Raw genomic sequence first — 19265 nt, 5'->3', positions numbered from 1 at the left:
CAAGCTTCAAAATACAAGAATAATCACTTTTATTGGTTGTCGAAGGAGGGAGTTCTCCTCACTTTTTCAAACGGAACAACCGTATTGTTTCATTATTTTTGGGCTTCAAACAGCTCGAATCTCTCCCAAACACTAACCCATATTGGTAGGGGACCTTCGGTTCCAACGCCACCGGTCTCACTCAATTCCGTCGCCAGACGACGGACATGTAGTCGGAGAAAGATTCGGCAACAAAGAGGGAAAAATCGCTTGAACAATACCTAAGCTCGGGTGAACAGTAACCTGAGCTGATTTTGGAAAAAAAAAACTGATTTTCTGATTTTTAATCTCATCTCTTTTCTTTTATACTTTTTCCAAAATCGGAAACCAAACTTCCGTTGCTAACAACTTTCACATACGATATCTGATTAAAGCATGTCGTGCGTCTACGAACTCGTATTGACGAACTCTACGACTTTCATGAATGAAGTTTTCTGAGATTCCTAACAGATAAAAGTCAACTCTTGACCCCTCACGGTAACGTTGCTGAGTATAAATCGCTCGAACACTTTCGTTTTCTCCCTTGTACTATATAATTGGATCACCACCAATTTAAATATCTTTGAAAAATAATTATAAAATAATTATAAATTTTCGGGATATTACATTTACTTTGTTAGTTTCCTCCAATGTTTCACACAAACCGTATCACAAGTTGTTTTATTAGTGAAAACTGATAAGCTATAATCTCACCAAATTGTTGTGTACACAACAGCATCATGAGAAATACATTTAGATTCAGGGGCAGATGAAATAATCTTTCATGTATAATCGCATTTTACAATTGATCTTCATGAACAGTGTTTTATGATAATGCATTTTTCATGAGTTACGCTCATAGTTGAAGTATATTGATGTAAAAGTAGTTTGCGGATGACAATCATGTAAAAAAAAAAAGACAATCATGTTAATAATATCCTAGTAGATCTCAAAGAGTCATGCTGTTCGTTGTAACCAAAAAAAAAAAGTCATGCCGTTCGCCAAGCCAGATACAAAAGGAAATTTCTGCTGGCAAAGGATACACATACTGAAGTATGAACATCATGACCATTCTTATCATCTCTTCAGGAATCATGTTGATGATTCAACCAGGCAACACCGTATAACACTCAATTGATACATGGAGGTCAACCAACACTTTATTTCCTAGATGCTGCTCTTCTTTGGGTGATCTAAACAGTCCTTTGCCAACAGTGAAGTTCTATATCCTATGCCAGTACCCTCAAAACCAAGATTACATTTCCTTCAAAGATTTACAGAACCTATATCCTATGGGGATTTATCTTATGTAAAGCAATTGTAACCGAAACAGAACCACGAGCAAGTTACAGCAATTGAGTGGTAGGGAAATTCTACTTAAGCAGGGTAATTTATCAATCAGATTTAGAGCTGGACACTAGTAGATTCAAAATACAATGTTAGTTTTGGCCATATGGGGGAGTTTGAAAACAGACCAGCAGCAAAGAAGGAATGTCAGGGGATATGCTGCAATGAAACAATTCCCCTATTCTTCATAGACTGACCACCATACTTTTAATCTGATCCTACATATCCCCCATTTGGTAGATAATCCCAAGTCTTCATACAAATTTTACCATTTTACAACTCTCCGTTCCTTCCCATTAAATTGGTTTTGGGAAGTCACCCCAAAACAAAATGGAGCATTTCAACATTCATGTGAATTGAAACTAGAAGCATCCCTGTAACCAACAGTAAGTTCTTACGATGCAGTAAAAAAGAATTTATAGAATGTCAGGAGACTTGAGTACAAATAAGATTTGGTTAAGCTAGATTAAAGGCTAGGCGGCACAACTTACACTAGGTAATTATGGCCATGAACACTTTACAACTCAATTAAACCGTGGTCACATCTCAATTACGTGCTAAACTTATTAACAAATTATATATCCAAGTTCATTACCTAGTGGCCATACATCCCTAGTTGAGACAGATTGGATGAAGCACAAACCCAGGTCGGAAACTCTATAAACAAGAATTCAACAAAACTGAGTGAAAAAAATGAATATAAATGGAAAGGAGATATCAGGTACAACATCATGGAGTCATTGACATACAACTTCCGGAAAGTACATTAATCTCAGTAGCCGTTAGTTGTCCCTTGAAACTCGTCTTCAAAATAGTGTTTCAAGAAGCTTTGGGGATGATAAAGCCGCAACGGATTTAAACTGCTACAAGAATAACCACCTCATTAGAAAATATATCCCGCAAGTCTGGAATTATTATGTGATATGGTACTACAAATAAAAGTAGTACAACAAATAACCACCTTTGGTTGCTTGTACTTCATCCGTACAGCACTCAGAGGACAGCCACTTGTGTTCAATTGCAAATCTTGCAAAGCAAGAACTGAAATCTTCAAATCTGATGGCTTGTAAGAGGTATAGTGTTCTAGGATTGGATTCTGCCAGAGTTATGATCAGAGTTATTACACTAGTACATCTTCAAAATGTACAAGAACAAAAATGAACTAGAAGGAAGAGAAGGCAGACCCATGGGTGACTAGACTGGTCTACAGTCCATTTGGAAAGAAATACAGCTGATGCAGCAATCATAGAAGGTAGGAACTTCAAAAGGCCATAGTCAACCAATGCTAGTTCAGCAAGATAATTAGCCAAGTACTCCAGCTCAAGGCTAGGGCTCTGAAATATATGAGATAGATATGTAAGTCATTCTTCAAACGAAGAGAGCACGGCATTTCCAAACAAGCCTAAAAGCATCTTTAAGACGTCAACAAATCGTGTTACCTTATAAGAAGCTTGTGCTGCTAAAAGAAATCTCCTGAAAATAAATATGCGTTAGGAATATTCAACTGTACATTGAAATTAGTAACATTGATGATTAACATCTTATACACCAAAGTACCTGAGAAAACTTTTTGCTGTTGGTGCAAATAGCTGAAAGCCCAAGTACTTCAAGACTTGATTCTCCATTTGCAATACCTGCCACTTTCTTTATTAATGAAGGAAATATATGACAGTGAAAGAACAAATGGAAACCTTAAGAACATAATAAATGCATAAAAATACAAGAGTTCTACCACAGATTTAAAATAAATATATAAAAAGGTGTGGGCATCAATAAAAGGCTTCTCTTGCTTCTTCACACTCCTAACAGGATCACAATGGTAACAAAAACTGATTGCATTAAAGTTGCATGTATCAACCAGAGTTCCCTCATCTCCTCTAGTTGTGTACAGAGGCTAGACTTTATATTGATTAATTACTCAGTATCACTTGGCTTTAAGAATTGTTTGGACTATTATTTGAATTCATAAAATTTTATTTACAAAGAAAGATAAGGGGGAATGGCATACATCCTCTTTCGTGTAAGTGTTGTCTGTCATCAAACAAAATTCATCCAAACGCGGTGCACAAATTTCTTCATATTTCCTTCAAAACACAGGGAACCACATCAGTCATCCTGCAAGCAACTAGTAAGAAATTTTAGCTAGAAAATGTAATTAAGTGAAGCCTTGAAATTTAATTTTGTGAACTCTTGGAAAAGACTAATCACTTGATTGAACTGATCATATTATTCTTTAATATTATTAATATGTTGTGTTTGGGAATTATTTATAGAAATGCAGCAATGATGTCTCAAGCTCATTTGGCTAAAGTCAAGTACCGTCTATATAGACACAAGTCACAGGTCTCTTCCTTCCCTATCTAATTGGCCTTAATTCACATATAAATTGCATTAATGAACAAGATAGAGGACCACTATTCTCAAAGTAGTGGTTATTAACTTGTATCAAGATGTTGAGAAATAGGCTACCAATTTATCAAGTTAACACCATCCCTCACGTGAAGAGGCAGACAGAAGCAATAGACAGAAACAAAAGGTGCAACCTGACTATGCACTGAGGAACCAGCTAACAAATGGGAATGGGCATTGGAGGTAGCAAACTCATTTCATCCTGCTCACAGAGCTGGATACACTATGTACTAGACACTAAAGGCTAAACACTGTTAGGGAGGAGTGTTTTCATTCAGTATTATATCCACTGGAATCAACCTAATATAGTATTGATAACACCATATATAACTTCTTAATGGATCCGAATCAAATTATAATAAACAAGTAATGAAAATGAGCCAGCCATAGGTAAGAAAGCTTACGAGGCAATCAGCATGCAAGTGATGCCAAGCAGTTGAAGTCTGTGTCTTTCTATGTAGTTCTTGGAGAGAAACCAATCAATGATATATACTGTCAGGTAAAGGGTATCTGGCACCAACTTATATTCCTCCGACACCTGAAAACAAGACTATTTTGTCAGAAACTAAATTCCTTGGTATGCATACATTTGCCGTAATTATATAGTGGAATAGCAGAGTAAAAACCACAAATGTGTATAGCTATTCCCTGCAGAAGTAATATCTTCATAGAAGACTTGTTGCAAGCTGTGTATAGCTAACTGAACATGTTTGAGCAATATGAAGAATAATTACACTACAAAATGAAATATTATACTAGGTAGAACTGTTTTAGAAGCAGGTTGACAATATTAGGCAGTTCAGTTTAAACATGTAATCCCATTTGATGCTAACTTGGCTTTAAAAGACTAAGCACAGTTAATTAGGGAGGATTGCAACTTTGCAGTAAGGACAAGAACAAGACATAAAGCCACATTAACTTCCAGCACCACATACAACAAAAGCTGAATCAGGAATTTAACATTAAAAGAAAAAAAAAAGGACTATCCTCAGTAATACAACTTAAATTTTGAAGGAAAACAGCATATAAATGGTTCATAAATTGCAGACACTTAAACAGATACATGAGCTTTATATAACCAATATTAGATAAAGAAAGAAGCCAACCTCTACTAGCCAGTCTATTAATATACCCCGCATACTTGTGGTGATATCGTGTTGTGTTGTTTCCATAAAAGTAGGAACTGGCCTTCGGGAAAGCTGTCAAGACAAAGAAAAAAAAAGAATCTAATCAATTGTCACATGGAGCAGTAGATAAAAGATGAGAGATCCTAGCATGGGACCCCTTAGCAGGAGCAAGCATTTTGGAACAGAATAAAAACTAGGTTTCTAATTTTAATTCAACAGGAAATTACACACAATCAATGTACCAAGGTAGAAAGGATAAGCATACTACTATCATGTTCCATTAAGGGAATGAGATACATTCATAATTCAATATTGAACTCGTGACAAAGTAGTAGGCAAATCAAACAGAATAGTGTACATATGCATCTTAGGTTGCACTATATCGTTTAGGATTGAGATAGTTATGCTTGGTGAACTAGCAATCAGATGGTACATCGTTGATATTCACAATTGAGTAGCATTGATGACTTGTGGACTTATCATTCACTGCAAGTAATTTACTGTAAACTAGTAACCAATAATTGAATATATAGTTGTGGCACCTACAACATGGAACTGCTATTACAAGCGAAAGAACATGAAAAGCACAAACCTCGGCAACTCGTAAGTTGTTATAGATATCAGGGGCATAGAGGCTACACAACTGAGGATCCCTGTAACCAGCATCAATGTCAACTATATCTGGGTAACTTGATGTAATCTTGTTCATCAAATGGTTACCAGTATCTGCTGGAACAATGTAATAATAAAGGTCAGACACTGTTGCATATGATGGACATATAACAAGAATAAAGGAAAATCAGCATTTGGCATCTGGTACTCAGAGTAACACAGAATGCATTCTATTGCAGTGACATGGATCAAGGTCTCAATATTGGAATGAGAAATGTAAATTCATCTTTCGTAGATGCAATAGAAGAGAAAAGATTTTGCAAAATGCTAACTTTTAGATAATATAGAATCAACTTCTTTTTGTTTGATGATTAATTTAAGACGATTGTCCGTGAATAATTACAGCTCTGCAATTCTTATTTCAAACTGGTAAACCGTAAACAGCAAGAACTATCCTGACAAATAGTACAGTAGGGAAGGTTCTAGTCATATCTACTCTTTATGCTTGTACAGCTAGACTTGAGCTGCCAAGGTATGTCCTACAAGAGTGTACCACAGGCGATTGCTAGTGCTAGATTGCTCAAAGGAGAAACAACCAATATTTGATGGTAAAACCTGCTCACACTAGGCCTCCAAGCTCATTGGGAACTCCACTATTACAGAATACAGACATTTAGAAATTTCACCCACGCTAGGTCAGTTTATTATCCTATTAAAGTATGAGTAGGTGTGATCAAAATAATGTGAACTCAACCCAAAGTAAATCTTGGTAAGGAAATCAATTAATTCACAATTTAAATCTGCCATTGACTTTTACTCAAACGTGTATTATAAACTTTGGAGAGAAATTAAAAGCAAACCTTTATTAGAGTGACTTTGGACTTTTAAACCCACTTCAGAACTCTGATGTTCCAACTGATGGTTAACAATATCATCCCTGCTTAAGGTAGCTGTATGCAAAAGTTTGTCGCCATCTTCCAAATCCGTGGAATGCATCAATCTGTCTGCTGTATGTTCTTTCACTGTATCAGGCACAACCACTGAATTCAAATCTACAGCAATGGAAGGGGTACTCTTTGTGACTCTTTCCTGACATCTTTTAGCTGGCTTTCTTTTCTTAGCCTGCGTTCAGCAAAATTAGAGGCAGAGTTTACATTCTTGAAAGAGGAAAATAAAAGATAAAAGGTGTTGGAACACATATGTCTACTTACTAAACCTTTTAAAAAAAAGAGATTAAGATAAATGGACATTAGCTCCTGACAAAAATCCTTCACGTATACATACTAGATTCTGATGAACCAAAGAACTGCAAACAGATATTGACTCTGAATTTGCTTAACATTTAGGCAACCAAAATTAGCAGTATAGTTGCACAATTAAGTGTGTAGCATTATCCTATATTAATAGCATAATGACCTGAACTTTAGTTGCATTGAAGCAGTCCCCATATGATGGTTTACAGAAAGTATTGGTTACATCCAGAAGAATTGTCCTCCTCCTTTTATGCTGGATGCATGCATTACCACCCTCATCCTTGTTGTTCTCGTCCACAGAAGCTCTCTTTGGATTCTGCCGCAAAACCGGCTTCCCACTCTGCTGCGGGGGCTGTGTGCATGCTTTTAATGGGGGAAACTGTCTGGATGCATCTAATGAAGCAGATCGAGCACGTGTTATTCGGCCAGGAAAGCCTTCAACATTTGCGGTAGCCAGATTCTGTCTCTTCATATTTGCAGGACTGAGAGACGAGCAGTCCGCTACATTATATGGAACCAGTCAACGAAACCTGAAACAAAACAAAGGGGGCCAAATGAATTCAAGAACAATCCAAATACACTGGTAAACTACAGAAATACTGACGGGGATATCAGGAAGCATGACATTTCTAAACAGATATCCAGGTGTGTTGTAATGCAGCTGCAAAGTCGAACCTATGTGATTAAGAAGTCATGATATGTATGTAATCATGCAATATAGTAAAGCCTGCTTTTTGTGCATTCAAATGGTATGAACAAAGATAAAAAGTTCATTCAAAACAACAGAAATTTGAAATCTCATATGGCCTTCAAAAAAAGCTCCAAAAGAGCCAAATTACATGGAGAGCTAGTAAGTTGCGAATTATGATCACAATACAATAGATCAACTGAACATATATGCTTCTAATTTCACTACACCCAAAGCTATTCATGTTATAGACACATCGATAATAGTTTGGGCATCATTTCAGGTATTCATTTCAACATGTTTCTAGAACACCCAAGATTTTCATTGTCAAGGACACAATAATGAGGGATGTAAACGTTCATAACATCCTTAAATCTTAAACCAACTTCTTAGATAATACATTCCACTCTACTCTTTCCACACCAGTCAAGCTGTGAATTGGAATCAACATTCAGGAAAAGTAAAATTAGCTTGCTGAGGGAAAAGTATTCCAATTTGAATAATTGAATTTCAGCTACTCAGATCAGATGGAAATGGGAACTAAATTAAAATGACCCATAAGCTTAGTTAAATAAAATCCTCAGCATCAAGCTAGCTTAGTCAACATTGGTTCAAAAACCCCACTTTGATCAAAAACTCATTTCAGAAACAACTTCATGGTTCTCCAAAATTGACTCCCAGAACATGAATTACCATAATGGGAAACAAAACCCACTTTGAAAAGTCTTCACTTTTCACATAAAACCAAAAAAAAAAAAACTACTTCAGTGAAGTGGGTTCATCTCAAAATAAGAAAGATTGGTTCTTGAAGCATTCATTCATTTCCTTTTGACCCAGGAACAAAAGGGTACACAGAGAACCACATCAGGGACCCAAAACCATGAAGAATTTGGAAAAATAGCAACATATCCAGTAAACCCTAATCGATTTGCCCCAAGAACTAAAATGACCAGAACCCATTAGTAAAAAACACAAATTGAGAAATGCATATGAGTAAAGGCAATGTCTTTATGGGTCCAAGAGGTTGACCTGAATCTGTGCTCTGAGAGAGAATGGAGTGTGATCTGAGAGAAAGATGAGAAGATGAAAGTGTGAGCGGGATGGGGTAAGAATTTGAAAACTGTGAGGTTCCTGTGAGAAGAGTAAAGAAGGGAAATTAAAAATGAGAAAACGAAAACCGATTGAATAAATTATGAGTATAAATTCGAGTGTTTCTGCCATTGTGGTGTTGACTGTTTTGACCGGGAAAAAAGGTGTAATTGACAGTTCACTCATGGTGGTGGTGGGATTAAATTTTGTTTGTTTTAGGTATTAATCTCTGGTTGAAATTATATACGGTTTGATCATCTCAGCCTTCTTGGGCGTAAGATCTGGAGGGGGGTTTGTCATTTTTTGAACGGGTTGACTATTCATGGAGATGAAGTTTTACAGTGGGAGAAATGGTGAGGACAAACAAAATCAAGCTAAAAAATGGGGATAGAAAATGAAAGTTTACTTTGTTAATTTGTATTTGGGATGTGATAGAATGAGTAAGTTTCTAATACTCATTCAGTAATCGTTAAAGATTGTGTAAACTACAAAAATTTGGCAACATTGATTTTTTTTCCATATGGGGTTGGAGTTATTAGATTGTAAGATCTATGATTTTGAATTAGGAAATAATTGAGAATGAATGTTCGTTGAATCGTTGTTATTTAGTTAAACGACTTTATATGGACTCTTATTTCTTGAAGAATAGATGATCGAGGCTGTTTTGGTGGTTTCTGGTTTGTAGGCCTAAGTCCATCTTGTTTGATTAAACGTAAATCAAGTGGCTAGTTAGCACATTTCCTAGAACTGTACGTGGAAGATATTGATTTGCCAAAATGCTGAAATGGTCATTTTAAATGAGACCAACAAATATGGATCGAATTCTACATAAATTTTCGTTCGTAACAGGATGCTATTTAAATTTAAAATGTTCAACTTTAATCGCTTGATCATGTCAAAGACTCAAAATGCATTAGAATAGGAAATCCCATATTTGAGCTAATTACTGTTCAGTGTCTCATGGCTAATGTATTCAAAGTAATATTGTTCAAGAAAATTTATATGGTCTTATATATCGTACTTTAAATGTTTTTTTACCAAGTATTGAAAATGCATGTATATATCTTAATTTCCGGACATAGATTGACATAATAAATAGTACTTCATCTCTACTCTATAAACCTTTTTTTCATTATTGCATGCTTTACCGAAATTGTACGTGATTGCACATTCTTTGAGTAGTATAGTTTCGAACTTTAGATCAATCATGTACTAAATTATTCTGGATGGCTTGGAATCCCACCCTTGATTAAGTAATGGCACTTAGTTTGGATGATCTTAATTAGTTGTCACCAAAGTGAAATCGAACATCTTTCAAACAAAACAAAGTAATATCGAACAGCAATAAAGTCGACAAAGTAGGCTTTTACCTGCCATATTATTTGCAGATTGATCATCCGATAGCCTACATGGAATGGCAATAATATGTATCCAAAATAACATTCCCTTCTTCCTTTTTCCTTTAGTCTTTCATTATACTAATTCAAATACCATACCATAAATGCGCTCTAGATTCCTATGATTAAGAATTAAGACACCCAGCTGCTTTGTGATCCAAAAGTCTTTGGTCATCTATATGCACATTTCTTTAATGAGTTTTTTTCACCAACAGTCCCTCAATTATGGTGTACCTACCAATGTGATACCTCAACTCTTAATCGTACCAATGTGATACCCAGACTCTAATATTGCTATCATTGAAGTACTTCCGTCAGTTTTTTTCAACTTCTCCGTCATCTTGGTGACGTGGCAAGTACGTGAGGCCCACAAAGAGGGTTAAAAGACAAAATTAACCCCATCTGAGAGGAGCAATGTTTTTCCCGCCCTTTACCTTGAGAAAGACACCCAATAATTCCAATTTTGGCGCAAATTTTCCCTCCCTACTCCTTAATTTGTGTCTCTTATCTAAACTAAAGAACTACCGCCAATTAGTCGACCACAATCTGATAAAACCTAGATCAATCTCATTTTCTATTTTTACCCTAGCACTTGTTAAACTAACATAATAAATATAGAAATTTATATGGAACATCTCATTTCCACAATCTCATAAGAATATAGAAACACATAACTTAACGAAATTCAAATACATGTGTTAAGTACCATTAGTTGCCACCTTTTATGTTGATCTGCCATGATTTTTGCTTGTAAGAACTAATGGTACTTAAACATGTAGTTGAATTTCGTTAAGTTATGTGTTTCTATATTCTTATGAGATTGTGGAAATGAGATGTTCCATATAAAATTCTATATTTATTCTGTTAGTTTAACAAGTGCTAGGGTAAAAATAGAAAATGAGATTGATCTAGGTTTTATCAGATTGTGGTCGACTGGTTGGCGGTAGTTTTTTAGTTTAGATAAGAGACATAAATTAAGGAGTAAGGAGGGAAAATTTGCGCCAAAATTGGAATTGTTGGGTGTCTTTCTCAAGGTAAAGGACGAGAAAAACATTGTTTCTCTCAGATGGGGTTAATTTTGTCTTTTAACCCTCTTTGTGGGCCTCACGTACTTGCCACGTCACCAAGATGACGGAGAAGTTGAAAAAAAATGACGGAAGTACTTCAATGATAGCAATACTAGAGTCTGGGTATCACATTGGTACGATTAAGAGTTGAGGTATCACATTGATAAGTACACCAGAATTGAGGGACTGTTGGTGAAAAAAACTCTTCTTTAATCAAACCATGTCTATGGAGTAGTAGTTGATCAGTAATGGAGAGGAGAAAGCTCTTAGCTTTTGAATTTTGAAACGAAATCAGAAGTTTTTGAAACACAAAGCTCCAACAAGTCGCTGGATGTGGGATTCATTACCAATTAACACGTGACCTCTCTCAGCTTTATTATTACTTTTGGTTTCCATAGACTATGGGGATATGAAGCCGACCCCTCACATGAAGGGGAATTATTTTAACCTCTCACCTACGCATGATATCCTAATAATTGGAGGAATTAGTTTCCTCTGAAATCCCATGATTCAATTCCAATCACACTTTCAATGCTTGAAGCTTCAAGAACGTGATCTCTCAGATTGGCTTTTCTGTGATTTGTTGTAGTGATTAGTATATGTGTGTCTTAGAATTACTACTAATCACGCACCTTATCCAAATCCAATATATTCCTCCAAATTAGGAGCTAGCCAGCTAGGTTGCTTCAGGTTTGAAACCATGTAGTTTGCTTTGTTTTAATATGCAAAGGCTACATCAAGAGTTCGAGGCTTAGAAGCAACAAACTCATGGAACCAAGTCAACCAACCCAAGGTTAAATGGTTAATTGAAGCTCTAAGATGCTACACTATATAACATATTGGACTCAACAGTGGATTCCGGTCCTGAATTCGACCAAGATTACCCGAGTTCCATTCAAAAGTAAAATATATGCTAATAATCTGGCTAGCATGATACTGGCATGGCCATACAATTCGAACGATCAGAAAGTATCGTTGTCTACGTTTTTATATAGCTTTGTACTAACAAGTAAGACCATCTCTAACTCACCCAAGTTAAAGATTAAAAAACTCTCATTTAACACTATTTGTTCACGTTTGATATGCGGGAGTAGTGTGTACCTCTCTAATTGTAATAATGTCCTACCCTCGTGATAGTAGGCTTAGAGTACACTAATTGGTGTTCTCAGGTATAAAACTCTAACAAGTAGGGAAGAAATAAATTATAATTCTTTGTTTGAGCTAAAAACCCTTGGATGATACTATCTTCATGTAACTGAAGTTCCCATTATCTTGTGTCAAAAAAAAAAGTTCCCATTATCATTTCATACACTATATATGTTTCGAACTTGACTTCATACGCTCACTATTTTCTTTTGAAGCAATGACTAAAATATCGAGGAGATTGGAAATTTCGATCTTCCAATTTAACCAAAATTGTACAAATATCGATATAACTAAAATTTTGAATTAAAAAATGTGAATTATTTGGGATTTATGTATTAAAACCAAAAGTTGGGCCATCATGGATGGTTGAGTTTCTAATTTAGTACATGGGCAATCCAAGGTTCGAATCTCCTCAAGATAGATGTGAATTTATTCAACTTATCCTTAGCCAGATATCACGGAAATTTTCAAAATATCGGACGAAACTACTAATGTAGGCAAAAATAATTTCAATTTGTCAAAAATAATGATAATTTAGGCGAAATTTCACATAAATTATCGATTTTTTAGTCCTTACTCTGAAGTCCATATGCTCACTATTTCTCATCTTCAAATACTGATATTAACGAGTGATCAAAGACAAAGATTCAATCAGGAACCGCAACCAATAAAAAAAACCACCAAACTATCTACACCTAGGACATCAGTCATAACATAAATTAGGCACATAAAGAGCTTCATAGCTAGATACTTGAAAATTCTTGTTTCACATCAAAGAAGTATCAAGTATGCTCTGCCTCAGCGGCTGCATTTCAGGATTGTCCATGCTTGGACAGGTAATTAACTCGCATACTAGGAGCAGAGAAACCGTGTTTTGTCAATTTGCCATGCATGTGAACCCAATTAGCTAAAGTGCTAAACAATTTACACTAAGGCCTCGTTTGGTTTGCCAAAAGGAAAGTAATTCCTTGGTATTTCTCATGGGAAGGGAAAGAGAAGGGAAATGAAATTTCCCCAACACTTTACATTGTGGTGTTTGGTGACACAAGGAAAATCATCAAAAAAATTGTAAAATAATGTAATAAAATAATTGATTGTGAGTAATAAATTCAAGGAAAATGATGGGAAAGTAATTCCAATTGGATTTTCCCTCTTTTTTTTCTTCCGTCAGGAAAGTAATTTTTTTCCTGTTACATCCCAAATATAGGAATGTAATCGTTTTCCTTTTCCAAATGCAGGAACGAAACTGTTTTCCTTTCCCCTAGGTTACTTTCTAGTGAAACAAACGAGGCCTAGCATAAACACTCACTAGGACAAGGAAAGATGTAAATTTGAAGCTGATATCACTGTAACATGGAGGTGTAAATGAGCCGAGCCGAATAATAAGTTGTTCATGTTTGGCTTGTTTTCATTCAATTGAGCTCGAACTGGGCCAAAATTTGATTTTTGTACTTCATGTTCAAGCTTGACTCGGCTTAAAAAAGCTCGAGCTGGGCTCAGACCGGCTCATTTTATTAGATGAGGGCTCATTTTATTAGATGAGGCCGAACTTAAATTGAGCCGTCTTGAATCATATAAAATTAAAATTTTAAAATTTAGAAATAAAAAAAAAATCTAATGCCACAGCATCACACAAAATTTCTTTTATTTGTAATAAAATAAAAATAACAAATCAAATTTGTTATTGAACTTAAAAATTTTAACTAATTAATCTAGAAATAAGTCTTTCAGCTATTTCGAACTAATATTATATTTTTAATATTATTTCTTATATAAAAATTATGCTTTATATATACTGTAAAAATTAGTAAGTCAAGTTTAATTAATAAACGAGCCGAGTTAGCTCGCGAGCTAAATGAGTCGAATGAGCCAAATATTTATTGTTCAAGCTCAGTTCATTTTTAAGGTCAAGCTTAATATTGAGCTCAAACTCTGCTCATTTAACTTCAAGAACTCGAGCCAAACGGGTTAAAAACGAGCCGAACACGAGTCAAACACGAACGGTTCGAGGCTACTTACAATCCTATGGTAGCATTCTTCTATCTCCACGGTACATAATAGATTTGGTATCAGTGTACTTAATTATAGATATAATAGAAGCATAAAGGGTATATATGCCTAGATGTAACAGAAAAGGCATGCATATATAGATGTATAATTGAAAACTGTAAATGAAACAATGGTTATTGTCCGGGGCCACGATTTCAACATCTTTGGACTCTAAAAGTGTAATTTAGGACATGCATAAATGGCTCTACTGTAATAATTATGGTCATACACATACTATCTGCCCTTAAGTTTCACCAAACTACATACCATTTGGGCATTCTCGTAGTGTTAAAATCACAGTTTGCAAGTGGCAGATGTAATTAACTTAGGAAGCAAAAGGGTAACAACAATTCAAAGAACTATATATAAGTAGTAACGGGGCGAAGACCCAGTCATCATCATCATTGGCATGGGCATCTGGCTTATGGTGACACTTGCAGACAATCATATAGTCAAATCCAAGCTTTGTATGTCTAGGGTCTGGGATAGAGTCCAACAATGGGCAATCATGTGTCCAGTGTTCCTTATCCTTCATACAAACCCGACAAACAGGTAGTTCTTCGTCGTCATCGTCATCGTCATCGTCCTCGTCCATAAACAATTCACTTGTCTGAGTTGACAGTTTGATCCACTAAATTTTCATCTGATTCCACCTTTTTAGGGGACAGTATGAGTTCAGTAAACTTTGAATCCACTGGGGGAAGAATGGTCTCCCAGGTCTCATATGTGTGTTTGTGGGTGTCCATCGTCAAACAAAACAGTATATATAATTAGAACAAGAACAGGGAAGAAAAACCACTCAGAATAGGTTGATTTTGAATTCTTAGTTTCATTGCCTAACAATCTGAACAACATTAGTTGAAATCACGAAGTAGGAGACATAAGAAGATAGAAACATGGAATTCTACACATTACAGCTTGGTTAGAACAAAATGTAAGAACAATATTGGACTTAATATTATCTGTTAGGAATATATTAACTGACCTGCATTTCATTAATTCAATTAACTTAAAATAGATGAGTTTAACTAGGATTGTAGTAGCTTGTGGAGATTATATCTCTCTACAAGATCAGAGGACTTTAACCAATTAATTATCTGATTAATATACATGTATAATGATAAGATTATATCTCATATTCTGTTAAGATTACAGCTGATCTAGGACTCCTTATGGGGTGAGTCTCTAGTTCAGAATAGGCCAATATATAAGGAGATAAAGTCCCTGTACTCAACATCTCTTATTCCGAGCATTAAGTCACAGTTCCATTCTGTTGCATGGTGTTGAGGTACAGAAGACCTTCTCTCTATTACTAATCATTCTACTTAGTGTGCAGTTGTTCTATTTCAACATGTTTGGATCTGTTGAAGAAGGTGAAAGGAGAGGGATGGAGTTAGGTATGTTTCTTAGTTCTTCTAAGAATACATTTCTTCGGTACTCATATATATATATGTGTTTATGATTCTTGTGGAATGATCTTTATTCAGTATTGTTTGATGCATATAGACTCTGCATCATACCTTTCAATTGGTATCAGAGCAATAGGGCTTTCACAAAATCATGAATCGTATATTTGCAGTTCATTTTCATACTGGAAATGATTTTTTCATTTTCCTGTTAATTAAATTAAAAGGGCTTACAGTTTAATCCGCATTCATTAAAAGCCATAATCCATCTGTTTTTAAGTTAAACCAAGCCTAAATCCGATATCATCATTTATATGATAAAACAAAAAAAAAGGAAAGGATGAAACTTTCAGCGTTTTTTCTTTTTGGTTTTGACGCACACAAGCTCTTGCATCTTCATATGCATCTTCTTTTCTCTTGTTTTGGGTGCAATGAGATTAAAAATTTCAGTAAGGATTCAAGACCCATTTAGGCACTCAATTCCTTGGGAGAATTTTAGTTTTCATTTGGGTTTTGTGTGCATCATCCTCTTCTTTTGTACTTCTGTGTTTTTGGGGCTGGGTGATTGCAAATTGAGATGAATTCTCAGTTCAAGGGATTCAAGACCCCTGCTACAGAAGATGGTTTTTCATTATGGGACGATTTTGGTATGTGATTTATTTTCATGCTTAGTTTTTTTAAAATTTTGGTGTTGTTGTTAGCAGAGGCAAAGGTATGTTTTCTCTGTAATCTAGATCTTGTCAAAAACTTAAATTATGCATTGTGAGTTTGGTCATATGAAGAAGTGTTGGCATGTAGATATTGTATTCGTTGTGGTTGACGTATGCTATGCATATATGTATGATCTTTGATGCATGAATTGGTTTGATCTGGAGGCTGGGAGTGGCATATATGAATATTGTAGCTTTTGTGTTATACTATGATTATTTGATTCTCCCAAATTTAATTTCAATTCAGATTTATAGTATGCAGTATTGGTAAATTCTATACAGTTGATGGTTTTCACAAATTAAAGTGAATTTGCCATTACAGTTGTCTTTATAATCACATTGATACAGAAATTTAACTATTTTGCACAAAGCAAGTTTTAAGGGACTGTTTTAATGAATATGCAGTAATGAAAGACATAATATTGTGCTATGTTTTAAAAGTGAACTCCTTGTGTCTTCTAAAGAAGTTTTGAGTTTCAACTCTAAAATATATGCAGTGGTATAAGCATGAACAAGAACACTTAAAATCTTTTGAAACTTTTCTAATCCAAAGACTAGACTGTTTTAAAAAATAAAAATAAAAGGTTTTTGTTCATGTTGTATATTAATACATAAATTACAGAACATGAGGATTTTATGTCACAAAGGCATTATGTTTGTGTTGCTCCAGTTATAGATTTATGGAATAACTACAGTGATATTATAATGTATATATAAATATATGATTTTGATTTTTTGCTTGTTTTGGACATGCTTGAATTTTCTGTATGTTTTTGCTTGCAGTAGCATAACACATAGGGAAAAACACTTACACTTACACATGTTCTTTCATTTTCCTTTTAGGCCTCACGACTCACTAAATCTGTGAGAAGTATAAAACATTTAGAACTCATTCACACTGACATTTGTGGTCCTTTTAAGCATAAAACTTTATGTGTAAATACATACTTTATCACATTCATTGATGATTATTCAAGATACTGTTACATTTATCTACTTTCAGAAAAATCTCAAGCTTTGCAAGCCTTTAAGATATACAAAACTGAAGTGGAATTGCAACTTGGTATGAAGATAAAAACAGTAAGATCAGATAGAAGAGGTGAATTTTATGGGAGATTTACTAGTGCATGCTAGCAAAAGGGACCATTTTGCAATGTTTTTACAAGAACACGACATTAAGGCACATTACACTACCCCATATAATCCAACTCAGAATGGAGTTGCAGAAAGAAAGAATAGAACCTTATTGACTATGGTTAGATCAATGATGTGTACTTTAGGCTTACCAATTTATTTGTGGGGTGAGGTTCTTAAAACTGCAAATTATATTTGCAATAGATCACCCTCACAATCAGTTGAAACAACACCATTTGAGCTATAGTGTGGTAGGCAGCCTAGCCTACATCACTGCCATGTATGGGGGTGCAAGGCTGAGGCTAAATTCCAGATCAGTTAAGAGATAAATTAGGCACAAATTCATTGAGTTGTCATTTTTTAGGTTATTGTAATAAATCTAAAGGGTATAGATTTTATACACCTCAAAACAAAACCAAAATTTATGAAACCAGTAATGCAAAATTTCTAGATGAAGATTGTTTCAATTCAAGCTTCGAGGATTTAACCTTAGAACTTGAGAAACTGGTTGATAATGAGGCTTTAGTTAATGTCTTACCCTTAGCTACAACACACAAATGACACCATATTTTAGCCAAAATTCAAACACAGCTGCAGTTGTAGTTCTTGAACCTCATGAAGATAACATAGTTCCAGAACAAGAACAAGCTAAAAACTTAGTTGAGGAAAATTTAGCAATACAACAAGAAGAAATTCATAGCCCTGGGAACCTAGAAAACCCTCAAATCATGGAAAATGCAGAAAACCTTTGAGCCTAGAAGATCCACTAGGGTAAGGAAACCAGTTTATGGGGCAGACAGTCAGTATCATGTTTATCTGCAAGAAACTGAAGATGTTCTAGCTGAAGAAAGTGATCCATTGAGTTACAAACAAGCACAAGAAAGTGAAGAGAGCTATGAGTGGTTTAAGGCCATGGAAGAGGAAATAGGATCTATGTCCAAGAATAAAGTATGGAAACTTGTCAAACCAGTTGAAAAACAAAAGGCAATAGGATGTAAATGGGTGTTTAAGACCAAAAGAGATGGTAGCGGTAATATAGAGAGGCATAAAGCTAGGCTAGTAGCTAAGGGATTTACTCAAAAAGAAGACGTAGATTATAATGAAACTTTTTCTCCTGTCTCAACTAAAGATTCATTTAGAATTATAATGGCACTAATTGCCCATTATAATATGGAATTACACCAAATGGATGTAAAAACTACATTTTTGAATGGAGAATTAGATGAAGTAATTTATATGAAACAACCTGAGGGTTTTGTAGAACCAGGGAAAGAAAATTATGTTTGCAAACTTAAGAAATCAATATATGGTTTGAAACAGGCCTCCTCTAGACAATGGTACAAAAAATTTGATTCAGTGGTATCATCTTTTGGTTTTGAGGAAAACATTGTTGATGAATGTGTTTATATTAAGACTGCAAAAGATGATTTTATTTTTCTGATTTTATATGTAGATGACATTCTCTTAGCAAGTACTAGTGTTAAGTTGCTTAAAGAAACTAAGTCTTTTCTATCAAATAATTTTGACATGAAAGATTTAAGAGAGGCTTCTTATGTTTTGGGAATTGAAATTAAGAGGGATAGGAAACTAGGACTTCTTGGATTATCTCAACAAACCTACATTCAGAAAGTACTTAAGAGGTTTGGCATGGAAACATGTACTGCATGGGAAGATCCTATGTCTAAAGGTTCTAAGTGGATTAGTTTCACATGCTGTGAAAATATTATGTGACAATGAAGCTGCAGTATGCTTTAGTAAAAACAGTAAGAGGTCTACAAATTCCAAACACATTGATTTGAAATATTATGATGTG

At 35.0% G+C, this 19265-nt stretch overlaps 1 protein-coding gene across 1 annotated transcript; it reads right to left on the bottom strand.

The window, feature by feature from the left end:
- Positions 1–1805: 1805 nt before the first annotated feature.
- LOC126801261 (cyclin-A2-4-like) lies at positions 1806–8600 on the bottom strand. The gene is given in 13 exon segments (XM_050528765.1): positions 1806–2186; positions 2188–2225; positions 2327–2461; positions 2550–2699; positions 2805–2838; positions 2923–2999; positions 3374–3449; positions 4179–4312; positions 4881–4973; positions 5494–5630; positions 6374–6635; positions 6930–7296; positions 8484–8600. Coding segments are annotated over 12 exon segments (1494 nt in total). The 5' UTR covers positions 7239–7296; positions 8484–8600; the 3' UTR covers positions 1806–2137.
- Between the last annotated feature and the right edge of the window lie 10665 nt (positions 8601–19265).

The sequence above is a fragment of the Argentina anserina genome, chromosome 6 (genome assembly GCF_933775445.1).
Source record: "Argentina anserina chromosome 6, drPotAnse1.1, whole genome shotgun sequence".
Taxonomy (NCBI): Eukaryota; Viridiplantae; Streptophyta; class Magnoliopsida; order Rosales; family Rosaceae; genus Argentina; species Argentina anserina.
The sequence above is the reverse complement of the archived record's forward strand: the minus strand, read 5'-3'. Positions and strand labels throughout refer to the sequence as shown.